At 37.2% G+C, this 14443-nt stretch overlaps 5 protein-coding genes and 1 pseudogene across 5 annotated transcripts; 1 reads left to right on the top strand and 5 right to left on the bottom strand.

Annotated features, from left to right (window-relative positions):
• The first annotated feature begins 395 nt into the window (after positions 1–395).
• On the top strand, positions 396–1713 carry LOC120006615 (probable disease resistance protein At5g45490). Its single transcript, XM_038856701.1, has 2 exons — positions 396–878; positions 1005–1713. The coding sequence occupies exon 2, from the start codon at positions 1024–1026 to the stop codon at positions 1540–1542; it is 519 nt and encodes a 172-aa protein (XP_038712629.1). The 5' UTR covers positions 396–878; positions 1005–1023; the 3' UTR covers positions 1543–1713.
• A 149-nt stretch (positions 1714–1862) lies between these two features.
• Positions 1863–4592, bottom strand: LOC120006614 (E3 ubiquitin-protein ligase CSU1-like). The gene is made up of 2 exons (XM_038856700.1): positions 4155–4592; positions 1863–2675 (listed from the first exon to the last, which is right to left on the bottom strand). Exons 1-2 carry the CDS (start codon positions 4391–4393, stop codon positions 2003–2005), a joined length of 912 nt encoding a protein of 303 aa, XP_038712628.1. The 5' UTR covers positions 4394–4592; the 3' UTR covers positions 1863–2002.
• Positions 4593–7157: 2565 nt separating this feature from the next.
• Positions 7158–8011, bottom strand: LOC120006377 (B-box zinc finger protein 32-like). Its single transcript, XM_038856397.1, has one exon. It carries the CDS (start codon positions 7887–7889, stop codon positions 7431–7433), a length of 459 nt encoding a protein of 152 aa, XP_038712325.1. The 5' UTR covers positions 7890–8011; the 3' UTR covers positions 7158–7430.
• A 517-nt stretch (positions 8012–8528) lies between these two features.
• Positions 8529–8986, bottom strand: LOC120005026 (calcium-binding protein KRP1-like). The gene has a single exon (XM_038854452.1). It carries the CDS (start codon positions 8954–8956, stop codon positions 8600–8602), a length of 357 nt encoding a protein of 118 aa, XP_038710380.1. The 5' UTR covers positions 8957–8986; the 3' UTR covers positions 8529–8599.
• A 362-nt stretch (positions 8987–9348) lies between these two features.
• Positions 9349–12379, bottom strand: LOC120005009 (beta-galactosidase-like). The gene is made up of 11 exons (XM_038854428.1): positions 12311–12379; positions 12118–12206; positions 11906–12011; positions 11724–11811; positions 11508–11626; positions 11244–11405; positions 10954–11150; positions 10765–10868; positions 10562–10671; positions 10262–10477; positions 9349–10014 (listed from the first exon to the last, which is right to left on the bottom strand). Exons 1-11 carry the CDS (start codon positions 12377–12379, stop codon positions 9415–9417), a joined length of 1860 nt encoding a protein of 619 aa, XP_038710356.1. The 3' UTR covers positions 9349–9414.
• On the bottom strand, positions 12380–13397 carry LOC120005478 (annotated as a pseudogene).
• Between the last annotated feature and the right edge of the window lie 1046 nt (positions 13398–14443).

Here is a 14443-nt window from a genome sequence, read left to right as displayed (position 1 = left end):
CTTAATAAAGAATTGACCAAGACCCATAAAAGTCAACATCCTCCAACACTCACACTAACTTCAAATACAAGAAGAGAAAAACAGGGGAAACTGATAAGTGAGTTAATATGGCTCAGGAGATCGAAGAGAAAAACAGGGCAAACTCACCGTTGATTGACTTGTTGGTATCCAAGTTCGAGTCCTCGCTTATTTAATAAAAAAAATTTCTGATGGGACCCACCGGAAGACAGGTGTCGGGGTTCTACAGTAGAGCTCAATGTAAAATCAATATGAGTGTTTAAACAATTTTCTTTTATTATTTAAAAATTATATGTGTATTTTGATCGGCTTTACGAATCTAACGACATATTTTTTGTTTGAAATAAAAATCAAATTCAACATGAAAAATGTATATAATGTTTTCAATTTATATCCAATGATTCGATTTATATGGAAGTACAGTTGGGGCTGTTGTAAAAAAAATTACAGCAGCCCCCTATCATCCCCGGAAGACTGAATAGTTTTGCGTGTCTTGATATATATGCCTAAGTAAAACTTCTCTTGCTGAACAATCTCCGACGATCAAGTCAGTCAACAGTGGAAGATATTTAAGTGAGAGAAGTGAATAGCATTTAGAGAGAGAGGGAGAGAGAGATAGCAAGTAGTTGAGAGCGTAAATGAGAAGGGGTTTTCCCTTATTTATAGTTTTCCATATCACATGGTCAACACGTGTTGATCGTATAGACAAACTTCTTTACTGGGTTGTGGTTGGGCCTGCAACCCAATCTGAGACTTACTTTGCATTATAAGTCTTGGGTCTTATATGTCTAGTCTTGCACCCATCTTAACCGTGAGCCTTGAGCTTCGTTTGGTCTTGGGCCAGATACGCCTTTGGACAAATATTTTGGGTTGATCTAATCCGGGCCTTCCATCATGTGCTCAAATATTTCGGGCCAACGGTTGTTGGCCCATAGAGTACTTGATTAGTTGTATTCTCTCTACAACATTAGACGGAAGCTTCACAATATCAAGGATGAGTTCAGTATGAAACCACCCAATGAAGCACCAAATGGGATTACCATTCCAGATCAAAACAATGACACGAGCACATCAAATCAGGGCGAAGTTTCCCGGTCGAGTTCTCTGTTAGTGGATGCATCATCTAACGTTCATGGGTTCGAAGATGAACTGATTTCAATTGAAATGATGCTTCGAGAGAGAGGAAACGATGATGAATTTAAGGCAGTTGGAGTTGTGGGGATGACTGGTGTTGGAAAATCTACACTGTGCAGGGAACTTGTAAACAGAGAAGATATGAGGAGTCAGTTCCTTCCAAGGATATGGGTATCCCTGTCGAAGAAGGAAAATGAAGCAGGAGATAGAAACAAAGCGCTTGTGAAAAGAATGTTGGACTCTCTCGGAGTTGAAGAGGGCATAATCGAGTCCATCTTCAATGAGCATGCCTTGGAAGGGCTAATCTGTGCTCTTTACCAGCAACTCAGGGGGAAAAGGTTACTGATTGTGTTTGATGATGGCATGGATACAGATGCATGGTATAACTAGTTGAATTCTTCACTAACCAGTGATGGGAAATGGGATGCGTGTCTTGGATACGATTTGCCAAAAGAACGTGGAGGAGCAGTGAAGAATTTGCATCGGCTTCAGCCCCGTTCAGACCCTGAGAGCTGCTGGTCTATATTCATAGATGCGGTTGGGAGAGATGGAGTAGTATTCAATCTGCCCAATGTAAGATCTGAAGAAGGAAATAATAAACAAGTGTGCTGGCCTTCCATTAGCTGCGAAAATGATGGGGCAGATCATGAATGAACAACTCCGAGAGAAAGCTAATGGCAGTGTGATCAACCAGGGACCATAACACCAGATGATAGTGCAAGCAATAGACAATAATTCAGGGGCAAATGGTCACAGATACATCTACAATCAAGAGAGAAATCATGTCCAAATGGTACAGAAAGTTAGAAACTGATATAAACTTTACCGTCTAGGAAAAAGAAATGGGAGTTCAGGTCTTTACAGCCGGTCTCACCAGTCCTAATCCTGAGCCACTACCCAAATGTTTGAAGTCTTTCGCTTCAAGATTATCACCATGGCCAGCAAAGCCGGTCCCACCTTTTGCCAAATTCACCAAATTTCTTCCTTTACAAGCTTTACTGCAAAGCACACAAACTTCGTCAACAGCCACGAATTTATCAGCGCACTTCTTGCAGAAGACATGCCCACAAGAGCTTAGTGCAACAAGCGACATAGCATTTGTCATAGTAACTTTGCAGCTAGGGCAGATATAGGTTTTATCAAGAGACTTTGATTTCTTTTCACTGGTGTCTTCGGTGAAGTGGATAGGGAAGAGGGTCTTCAACTTGAGCTTCTCATTCCCTTCTGGACAGACTGTGCTGGTATCAGGGGCATCTACCTTAGCGACAGCTTCAGGCGTTGCAGAGGGTAGCCAAAATGCTTTCATTGTCCTGAGAGCTTCCTCTTCATAGGAAGTGACCTTAACACTATTTGCTCCATGGAAACCATTTTTGTCGTGGTTGTGGCTTCTATCACTGTATTGTGGTACTGCCCCGTGGTTTTGCTGATCAAATGCTTCAAGCTCTTTGGCTTTCTGCAACATTAACTGCTCTTGTTCCTCCTCCTTATCTTGCTTCTGTTGAGCAGCATGAGCAGTAAGCTTCCTGTATACATAAAACAAGAACATGCTAATAAATTAGCATTGGCAGCTTCCTGTATAGCTAGAATCACTTGGACTCGTATGATTATATGTAACTCTCTTTAGACAACTATCTAATATTGAGCCCCAAGGAGAATCGATGGCCTCAGACGCTGACCTATTACTTTCTTCCCAGATTTTCTATCGAGTCATAAAAGTTAGCTCAACAAACTTATTCTATTCATTGTTAGGACAAAATGACAAATGAAAGGCTGAGCACCTAACTGTTTATCTGATGAACCAGAGTTCAGACACAACTCAAGTCAACACCATTAGATTGTGTCTTCATCCATTAATGGCTAAAACAGTAAAAACATAAAGGGTATAATCAGCAATTATGCATCCTCCTTGCAAAAACAGAGTTCAGATTAACACACACAACAGCCTAGAAACCCCCTAAAATTTACAACGGATTAAGTTGAAAGAAGCCAAGAACAGAATAGCATACCTGCATATGGCTAAAGCAAAAAATAAATAATAAAAAAATACAATTCTAACATAACCATATGGGCATGAGTGTTGGTCTCTATCTATTATTTGTTCTGCCATCAATTAGAAAGAGTAAAGGGAGAGCAATAAGAGAAGGGGCCCTACCAGGATATTTGCATTATTCTAGGTCAGTATTGTTCAGCTACTTTAGTGAGTGTAAAGATTATTACAGTTGCAATCCATAAGGATTCCACAACCCTCCTTCCATCCAATGGGAGTACAGTTGACATTTTTCAGGGATGGAACAGAGGGCACATCTCTCAAGCATCATAATATTCCAATAACAGGTCTCGATACCAAGATCACACTGACTCTGGACATTTCCCAAAACCATTAAAACTTAACCAAAGTTTCTCAAAAAAAAAAAAACACTTAAACAAAGAAAGCTTCAGTATTACCACAACTACACACATAAAAGAAAGGGCTAGATAGCACTCTTCCACCATCCTGAAACATCCAGGGCAATTATCAGCCGAGCTATCCCATGAAGACATATCTGTAATGAATTCTCAGCAGCAAAAGTTCTCAAATAATACATGCCTTACAAGCATGCTAAAGATTTCTGAGTAGTGAGAGTAAAAACCTAATCATAAATACTTATACAAAACCAATAATTTGAACTCATTCGCACTGCTCCTTAAACCAAACACATCATGACATGTCATTCCACATTAGATAAAAAATTTGTAATCATATTCGAATTCACAGTTTGTCATACCTTCAACTAAAGCCAACAAATCATCAATTAACATTCCACCAATACTGATCCAAACTTTTCTTACACCATTTCAACATAAACGTTAATCACACTAACATTATCATATGATCTTTACATATGAACCAATTAAAACCACATTCAATTGCAGTTCAAATCTGTAAATAATTGCGAAGAGTAGGAAAGTTATAACTTTAGCCATAACCACTAAACTAGACAGAATCATCCACGCTATAGTACCTTTGAATGTCTTTCTTCTGTGCCAAAAGGCACTCGAGAATGCATTCTTTGCAGAAAACGTGGCCCTTCTGGCAGCATAATGGATCAATGAGTGTCTTCAAGCAAAGACAACAAGCGTCGAAAGGCTTAATGGAGTCCTTACCCAACCTCTCCTTCTGGGTTCCGTACCCGAGCTTCTTCTTCTCATCGTACGTGAAAAAGGCTAGGTCGTTGTTGTTCTTCGAGTGTCTCTGCGGCATCTTTGACTCTCAGTAAGCAAACCAAAACCCTAGCGACGAATTTGAATCGAATAGGAGTTCGTTGGATTAAGAGAGGATTGAAACCCTAACAATTGCAAGATCAGGAGAATTTGGAATTTAGATTGGGTATTTTAATTATGACGTTTTGGAATTTGGGATTCCTTTGATAGAGAGCGAAACCGACCTTCAATCAGAATTCAGAAACACGGCCCTATTATGGGCTAGACGGCCCTATTATGGGCCGCCGACCCTTACTCTGAGGTAATTATGGGCTCCAATTTAGCCATCCCACTGCACTTTTTCTCTTTTTGACAAAGATAAGAGGCCCATTGGATTCGGTTTGAAAAATTTAGGACTACCACCCCAAGCCCAATACAATTTATGACCGTTACGAAGAATCGAAAGCAAGGAAGCTGAAGCCGTTAACAAGGAGTATCAGCAGAAGAAACTCGATTTGTTTACTAATTCAAAGGCTAATGACATTGCTCAACCTTTGGTTGAGACTCAGATTCCGTTCAAGATCCATGTGGTGAAGGACCACGATTTGAAGGAGAGGCTCTGTTTGGAGCTGGAGAGTTTGGGGCTGAGCACGCCAATCATGGGAAGTCAGGGTTTTGGAGCAGTGAAGAGGAACACCGAGGGAAGCCCGAGCAGCGTGAATGATTACTGCGTTTTTTCTGGTAGTTGTTGTCAGGTTTCCGGGTGAGAACTGAGAAGGACGGCCGCGGCGGTGGGAATTCTGGGGATTTCACTTCGAGGGATGAGCGTGGGTATTACGAGGCATTAAATAAAATTTCAGGTTTTTAAGTCTATCACTGTACACCTTGAATTCTACGTAACTTGTTTATTTGCAGCTATTAATAGTGAATTTTTTGTTCTATTGTCAGTACATTTGATTGCTAAGAGCTGGTTGAATGTTGAATGCTATAGATTATCAGGGATTATTTAGTAACTTCTTTTTTTTTTCCTCGCCTTAATTGTTCTTTCATATCCTGCTGTTGAAGTTTTAAGCATCATTTAGCTGCCAATTCTGTTGAAAGTCTATTATAAACACAGAAAGACCCTGACACATGTAGACACTCTGCATCTGTTCCAAAAATTATTCTGTTGTGTCATGAATACTACTCTTTTTCCTAGTATAATTCTGTTTTGCAAGTCCACATTGCCTCCCCCTTAATAAATCCTTCCTAGTAAACAGATTAAATATTTTGAACTTTGATGCCACCATGAAAACTGAGAACATATGACAACCTTATCTTAGTACCTAGGATTCGGTTTTCGAATTTGACATTATCTTAATTTCCATGAACCATGTGTTTGCTGGCTGGTAATCCTTTGGGCAGTTTCCAACTTTAATACCAGTTTACTTGGTTGCACGAGAAAGCTTATTGAAAGCAACAACTTTATGTCCTGCAGATTCAGAAAAGGCTTCTTGAATAGATATTGAGGAAGATCCCAGAGATGACTCAAGGATGGAGATGTCCTGGTGGTTGCACTTGCATCTACATATGTTGTAGAAGTTGGCAGGAATGTTCTCAGTCAGTTCTCTCCTTTACCATATTGGTCATCTTGTGAATGTGAAGGTTGTGATGTTCAATTACTTCTTTTCATGTTATAGATCCATAGAAAAGGCTGCAGCTTTTCGTGTTGTGGTAAAATTTGTTCGCAACCTCAGTGTCACCAGCTGAAAACATTAAAGATGAGATGTTAGATAGTGTGTCTTTTCTGTACCACTTTTGCGCCCTTGTAGCTTTGTAGCATGTGCTAAGGTTCTTTGCTGAACTCTTCGTTGATAATATACTAGAAATTCAAGCTTAATGTAATGAAAATGTGACCCACAGGGAGGAATGTAAGATAAGTGGCTGTTGTTTCTTAGTTCTAAAGGGTATGTGGACATAGTGAAGAATATTTCTTTTGTGGTTGTGGAACAAAGGCACCATTGCTGTTACAGGAATAAGGAATCCAAAGTCAGTTTTTTTGAGGTGGTAAATTTCGCTGAAAGTGATAATTCATGGCTTATGGTCCTCACGTGGAGGCAGAGGGTGGAGGCTCTTTCTTTCTCATACCTCCTCAGATAAACCTCCTATGTTCGACACTAATTTAATAATTAGGGTATGGGTTTTCCAAAGATTAGGTGCATATGGCAAGGTTAGCTACAATCCCAAGACACGTTTAAGATCTAATCGTATGAGGGACATCTCATGTTTGCCTGCAAAGAAACCACCTTCCATGTTTCAAAAGAAGTCCTCCTTTCATCTTCCGTCTTCAAAAAAACACAGAGGAGGAATCTTTTCCTATGAAACTAATGAAATGGAAGCAAACATTGAATTTCACGACCATGGTTTTCTGCTGTCTGATAGACTTTGCGTTCTAATCAGTCAACTCTACTCGGCCATCTCAAATTACTCTCTAGATAGAGAGAGAGAGAGAGAGAGAGAGAGAGAGTACTTAGTAGGGTCCCTCCCATGCTATTCACTGTTTTCAATTTTATGCAATCTTCCTTTTGGATTTGAAAATTGTTATTTTCTATTGGAATATGTATTTTGAGCTTAAAAAATTACTTGAGGGAGTGTTTATCACCCATTGTCCGTTGTGACTTTCACTATCTTATTCACTAACTTATCTTATCTACACATTGCTCTTCCATCAGAAGTCAAATCACAAAACAATAAAGTGAACTCGGTGGTATCATCTCTTGATGGATGTTTGTGTGAATGAATGACTTAAGAGCATATCTGAAACAGAGTACTTGTAAGTTAAAATGTAAATAAAAAGGATGAAAAGGGGATTAGTGATACAAATCACAAGGTTAGCTTCATTTTATAGGGATTTAGAAACAATGAATGTTAACACATCACCCTGTTCCAGGACAAAATGAACTTCAACAAATTAATGAAGCTGGTAACAGGAATTGGTTTGAGTTTATGCTTATTCAAAGATTAAGCAGATTATTTGAGACAGAAACAGAGGAGGAGTGTTTAGACATATGTACTTATAAAAGAGGATCTGGACTTTGCAATGGAAATGCAATTCTTGGTTAAGAAGCTCCTTCATCACTGTCAGGACAATCTCCACTACTAGAGAAATCCGAATCCACAGGAACCGGCATTGACGACCCCGGAACCACCTGATTGTCCTCCTCTTCATCATCTTCTTCTTCGTCGGCACTAATAACGCTGTCTTCGTCCTCCTCCTCATCATCACCTTCTATATCTGTATCTCCATCAGTTTGTCTTTCCTCAACATCCACAATTTCTTGTGTGCCATTACAGCTATTGATACAGCTGCTGCATACTGAAACTGTAGGAGTCAGCTTCGGACCGGAACCAGCCCAGGGCGTGTAAGAGTGACAGAGGTGGCAGAGCAGAGTCCTTGAATGCTTGGCCACAAGAAAGTTTGCACCATGAACCTTAGCATCACAGTCCCAACAAAGCCTTGCTTGATCTGATTCACAATACATCTTAGCAGAGGAGTTGCAGAGCTCGCACTTGGTCATTTCCTCTGCGATGAAGGTTGAAACTTCATGTGCCAACTTATTTATATATGCTTAGTGAACAGAGCACATGGTGACGGTGGTGTAGTAGCTGCAACTTTATATGAAAAACAGGGGGGTTTTAATTTATTTATTCTTGTTTTACGTTAAAAAATGTGTTTTATTTCATGAGTGGAAGTTAGTTTTAAGCTATCCGGGGCTACTTGATTAGCACTGGACCTAACTGATCAAGTTTCCCCTTAATTTTGTATTTTCTTGTACTCTGTATTCAGACATCCATAATCAATTCCCTCAATGTGGGCTATACATATTCCCTCCACATGACATGTGTCCAAATACCATAAAAGGACAAATTCTGTGAATTTTCTTGAATTAGGATCTTCTCTATGTGAACACTATCACAATTAAGGGCTGCGCTTGGCCCAATTTATCTTGACGTCAAGTGGGGGACGTATGTGCCCGTAGATCTTGATGACCCGAGTTTAGCCTCATATAGACCCATATCAAATGTTGATAAAACAAATTTGTATGGTGTCATTTTAGGTTATCTAAAAAATCATTAAGCCAAGAGGTCATTGTTGCAATTGAGGTTATTTGACACTATTTACAAAAGATTGAATAGCATAATAATTAGATGGGAAAGAGATGAAGATAGCAATTCCACTCAATATCTAGAAATTGAATTACGTTGAGCACTAGATAAGAATAAGAACTCACATAAATAACCTACTTTCATCAAAACTAATGGCCTCAGCCAACAATTGTGTTGAGTCCTTCATCAAGGCAGGACTCAACCTAAACATGAGAGTACAGAACTCCATCTCATTCAAACCTCCATCACCATCCAAATCACCTTCCCTAATCATGCACATTACCTCTTCATCACTCATGTCTTTCAAACCCAACAACCCAGACTCCCTCTTCAAGCTCTCGAACGTGATAACTCCCTTCTCTTCATCCACCAACAATCGAAACCCATTGCACAACTCCTTCATGAACCCATCAGTCCCTAACTTCTCCATCATTGCAGGAAAGAAATCCTCGAACACAACCCCATTTTCCGATGCCATTGCCAGTTAATCATGTGAACTTACATTGCAAATATCACCACTATATATACACACACACACAGTGTCACAGATGGATGGGTGGAAAAGAGTGAGTTTTTGAATTGTTCGAGGAAAGAGTACATTTTGGAAAATAGCAACAAAAAGGTACAGACATTGTAATTGACTCTCCTTCCTGGAAGCTGCATTGGTCATACCTTGCATTTTCTCACTAAAGGTTGATATGGTAGAATCTTTGGCCAAACTATACATACATACAAACATATATATACATATATGTGGGATTGATTCACAAGAGACAAATTAAGTACTTGCAAATAATAATATTTAAATTTATTTATGATAAAGCAAATTCTTACATACTAATTGAAAGCAAAGACAAGAGATTAAACTAATCTGACTCTACTTATTACGTTGACTAAACAACCTTTGACTGACAACTAAATATTTGAAAAAAGAAACTAGCAGACAGCTTCCACAGCCAGTCTTCTGTTCTTGGCGCAACCGGTGGTGGAACCAAAAACACTTTCAGAAACTTCAATCGAACAAGCTTCCTTTCCAACACATAACTGCTGAATAATCGACAATGCATCGTTGCTTCCTTCGCAATCTCCCTTGGCGAAAGATCCACAAACTCCTTCAGGATTTCCAAAACTTGCAAACTTGATTGCTGAAATTGGGCGATTTTGGCATGATAATTGCAGAGTCTTGCTCTCATAGGCATTTCCACAAACAGTTCCAGTGGTCACAGTTTGGAAATTTACATGAGATGGGTTTCCACCAAGCTCTTCGAACAAAACCAATGTGTTGATATCATCTTCAAGGAATGATCTTGGAACATGGTACCATGACTGGGTCGGTGAACCACAGTTGGTGACACATTTGTTGTTGTCATAAGGACCACGATAATCACATAAATCTACGCTGCAACCATCTTCTTCAGCAATATAACTTGGCCAGTATCGTCCAATGCTATGTCCATTGACCCAAGCCAGACCCTTTCCCATCCCTTCAAGATTTACCACAACTGGGTCTTTTCCTAATGGAGCTTCAAATGTGGCCTGCAGAAAAAAAAAATTCAAAATAATTTTGAATTGATACACAAAACTGTCATAAATCCACACCCAAACAATTAAATATATTGTCAGCTTTAGAGTTCCGGTTCCCGTTAATACATCAGATTACTCTCACGGGTTTATTCCTCATGGGCATAGCGACTGAGTTTTAGCCCAAGTCTTACCCAAGCGATGTGGGACTGTATGTTCATAACAAAAACAAATATAATTTTATGTTGTATATATAGATTACCTTGTACCAAGTCATCATCTTCTCGGTGGGAAGAGCCTCTGATTGCCAGTTAGAAGGAGAATTATAGAGTTTGCCTTCTAAGCCATTCAAACCAATCTTGTAAGACCATTTGTGAGCAGAGAGATCTTTGGATATTGTCTCATCACCTTTATGACTAACCAACTCAACTGGACCAATAATTCCACTTTGTATCAAATCAAAATAGGCACCATAGTTCTGTAGACAAAAACCAACAAATCAGGATTAATTAGAAATAAGAAATTTAGAAAATTATTATAGGTTAATTAATTAATAAATTACCTGTAAGCCAATAGTAGCACTAAGCAATGAAATCACATTGCTTCCTGATTTCAACTTGATAGCTTGTTCGAACACATAGTTGAAAACTCCATATTTGGCCCACTGAGAACCTAAAAACACAATAAAAAAATTATAAGAAAATTAAAATGAACATATAGATATACATACATATATATATATATATTGTTTTATGATATAATTACCAAGATAATCTCCATTAACATAAGCATGGAGCATGTGGCCGCTGCCATTAACCCTAAGTGTCATATTATCGCTCCAAACTGGATCATCTTTGGCAAGGTTCACACTATACAAGCAATTAAATAATTAATTATTTATCAAAATAAATATATAATTATATGTGCAAATAAATGGTTAAAAATCAAAATTACCTTGTCATGTACCACAAATAATCACTGGCGTCATTAGTAGCAGCTTTTTGATCAATTATTTGGTTAGCAACCACATGTCCCTGTCCAAGAAGTACAGTCTTGGCTGTATCTTCAGGCCTCCATGACCATTTAAGAGAACTTGGCTCTTCTTCTGCTTTGCTTGCTTGTTTCACCATTATTGATGTTTGAGTGTTCACCTAATTATCATTAAACATTATGATTACTAGTTAATTAACTCTTAAACATCACCAAAATGTAAGGTTATGATTAAGATTAAGGTTAATAATTACCCTTGCAGTGTTGTATTCTTCAGTTTTGCAATCTGGGAGAAGAGTGACTGACCATGCAGGCACAGTGTAAGTATTGCCTTGGAAGTCAATTGTTGCATCTGAAGTCTCATTTGCATTACCCAGAAAGCAGCTTGACTCTTCCTCAGTTGCATACACAGTGGCCTTCAAAAACATATATAATTATACATACATATGTGTATATATATATATATATAATTTAATTATAAATAATTATATATATTGTATTGTAATAGAGATTCTTACTGTCACAGAATTTCCAAAATCAATGGTAGAGATATTTCCATTTGTGAGGGTATTTTCCATGGAATGTAACATATCATGAAGTTGTTTCAAATGTCCCCATTTGGGTTGATTCAAATTGCCTGTCCAAATAAATAATAATAATATTAATTAAAGGTATATAATATTTGGAGAAAAAAATAAAAAATAAAAAAGCAATATATATAAATATAAACTTACCAAATTCATCAAGAGGTGCATCATAATCATAGGAAGTTGTGATATATGGACCACCAGCTGTTCTTCCAAAATTTGTCCCACCATGATACTGATTTTACATCAATTAGATAATTAATTAATATTGTTTATAATAACAATATTATTAAAACTAAATAAGATTAATCAAATTAATTAATACTTACCATGTAGTAGTTTTGGAATGTTCCTCCTCTTTGGAAAAATCTTGCAACTGAAAATGCCAAATCCTCAGCAGTCCTATGTGGGTCTTTGCCACCCCAGCTCTTAAACCTGTTTTTTTTTTTTTTTTTATAATTAACATTAATTAATTAGTTGCAACATTCATAATTATTACTAATTAAAAGTAATTAACAAGTTAGATTGGATCTATACTTACCAACCAGTCCAATTTTCAGTCCACATTTTAGGACTAGTAGGACTATTTGGTTCAAATGAATCACAATACCATCCATTGCATGTGTTGATCTGAATAACCCAAAAGAAAACACAAAAGGTTAAATTATTATGAAATTAATTAATTATAGCTAATTAAGTATTTAATTAGGATATAATTAATTATAGATATATACCATTGGTTGTGGAGCATCGTTTTGTTGACACATGATCCATGGAACTCCAATATTTTGTGATTCAGCCATGTTAGCACACCAATCAAGGTATGCTTTCCCAGCATCTCCATAAGATGATATAAAATTCCCATATTCATTCTCAATCTACAAATTAATCACAAAAAATTATATACTAATGTGTAGGACAAATAAAAAACACGTAAATTAATATAGTTATATGCCCTTTATATATATGTATGTATGTATGTATTATTTCAATTACCTGAGCAATGATGATAGGACCTCCTTGTGATGCAAACAATTTTTCTTTCTTAGCCATATCAACTATCAAAGTTGTGAAGTTCTTCATCTCATTCTATTAAAAAATAAAAAATATATATAATTAAGTGAAAGCACAAAATTAAACTCAGATCATAATTAATAAAATTGTTCCTATATGTTGGTTACCATATAAACATCATTAGCAGTCCGAATCTCAATTCCAGGCATGTTATGCAGCCACACAGGAAATCCACTGATTAGAACAAAAAAAAAAGGAAAAAGAATTAACAAAATAAGAACATAAACAACATGAAGTTAGTATACAATTAATCTTGAAGTAATCGAATAATTACCCATAATTCCATTCCGCACAAACATAAGGTCCAATTCGAAGAACCGCATAGAGTCCCTCTTCTTCAACTGTCTTCAGAAACCTAATTATATCATTATTGCCAGAAAAATCATACTGACGACGGACTGGCTCATGAGCATTCCAGAACACATAGGTTTCAATTGCATCCAATCCACCTTCTTTGGATTTCTTTATAAGATCTGGCCACATCTGTCAACAACCAAAGCCAAAATCAAGTTGTTAATCAATCATCAAAGAAACTCAAATGGAAAACAAAAAATATTATGATTATGATTATTATTATTATACCTCTGGAGTACTACGTGGATAGTGAATGGAACCAGACAACAGAACCCTACGTTGGCCATCAATGGTGATAGCCCTTCCATCATGAGAGACTTGTGCTGCAAAAGCATAAGTCACCAAACCCAGAATCACAAGACAAAGACCATAAAGAGATTTTGAGGAAGCCATAGCTAATTTGCTTGCTAACTTGCTATGAATTAGGAAACTTGAGAAAACTATGATGGAATCATCATGAATTTGTGAACTATTTATAGTGTACGTACACAAGGATTTGGGTGGATTTAGAACTATCTTTAGGGAAGTTTAGAATTTGAAATAATTAAGAAAAAAAAAAGTTCAATAATTTTATTTAATTTTGAAATACATTTCTGATAAGATAGAATCATATGAAGAATCTCATAGTCGTTTGTTAAAAGATTCAACTTTTTTTTTAAAATTTAACGTCTCTCTCTCTCCTTTCCATGTTGGGCAACAGCCTCATCAACTGAGATATGTAGTAACTTTGGGCTGACTACATGACCGATCAACAGAGATCAGATAGGCAGTGACTTTGGGCCGACAACCTTTTCATCCTAACTTAGTAACTTGTAAGGCTGGGCTGACCTTGTCAATGATCAGAGCCAGATGTATAGATGTGTTGGGCCGACTAATTTTCTTTCCGTAGGGTTGAGCCCACGCTTCAATGATCCGAGATATATTACGATTTACAGTAGAGGTGGAAAAAAAAATAGTTCCAGCTCGGACAATATTACGTGTTTACGAAATATTTACATGTCCGGATCTTAATCTGGATTGGATTTCGTTGTACTTAATTGACCAAATCCGGATTGGTTTAAATCCGAACAAGTAAATCAAACAATAACCTAATCTGGATTAAGATATGAATAAGTCAACCGAACAAGATTTCCGTGTTTGAACCCGAATCAGGTTTTAAACCGAACAAAAATTTTATATTTTGAATCAGTATTTCGTACATATAATTTATATACAAAATTGATATAATTCCTGTCGGACAATTTAAGTCATCCAAATAGAACAAAAATTTGACACCCCTAATTTTCAATATTTTGAAACGGAACTTGTACCACTGCAAACAATTTTGAAGTGCGAGAAGTAGGATGGGAAATTGGAAATCAACAATTTGAAGTGCGGAAAGTGGGACTCTTGCTCCATTGGATGTGTTAAGACGATACAGTATTACGTGTTAAGAGTGC

Source organism: Tripterygium wilfordii, chromosome 9 (assembly GCF_013401445.1).
Source record: "Tripterygium wilfordii isolate XIE 37 chromosome 9, ASM1340144v1, whole genome shotgun sequence".
NCBI lineage: Eukaryota > Viridiplantae > Streptophyta > Magnoliopsida > Celastrales > Celastraceae > Tripterygium > Tripterygium wilfordii.
The sequence above is the reverse complement of the archived record's forward strand: the minus strand, read 5'-3'. Positions and strand labels throughout refer to the sequence as shown.

Bases quoted from the DNA above. Each gene is read 5' to 3' on its own strand.
- LOC120006615 (XM_038856701.1), top strand. From the start codon at position 1,024: ATGAAACCACCCAATGAAGCACCAAATGGGATTACCATTCCAGATCAA.
- LOC120006614 (XM_038856700.1), bottom strand. From the start codon at position 4,393: ATGCCGCAGAGACACTCGAAGAACAACAACGACCTAGCCTTTTTCACG. The intron at 2,676-4,154 runs GTACTATAGCGT...TTATGTATACAG, and splicing joins CAGAAGAAAGACATTCAAAG to GAAGCTTACTGCTCATGCTG.
- LOC120006377 (XM_038856397.1), bottom strand. From the start codon at position 7,889: ATGACCAAGTGCGAGCTCTGCAACTCCTCTGCTAAGATGTATTGTGAA.
- LOC120005026 (XM_038854452.1), bottom strand. From the start codon at position 8,956: ATGGCATCGGAAAATGGGGTTGTGTTCGAGGATTTCTTTCCTGCAATG.
- LOC120005009 (XM_038854428.1), bottom strand. From the start codon at position 12,379: ATGGCTGAATCACAAAATATTGGAGTTCCATGGATCATGTGTCAACAA. The intron at 10,869-10,953 runs GTAATTTTGATT...TTGCTTGTATAG, and splicing joins TATTTGTGGTACATGACAAG to TGTGAACCTTGCCAAAGATG. The intron at 10,672-10,764 runs GTAATTATATCA...TTGTGTTTTTAG, and splicing joins TGTTAATGGAGATTATCTTG to GTTCTCAGTGGGCCAAATAT.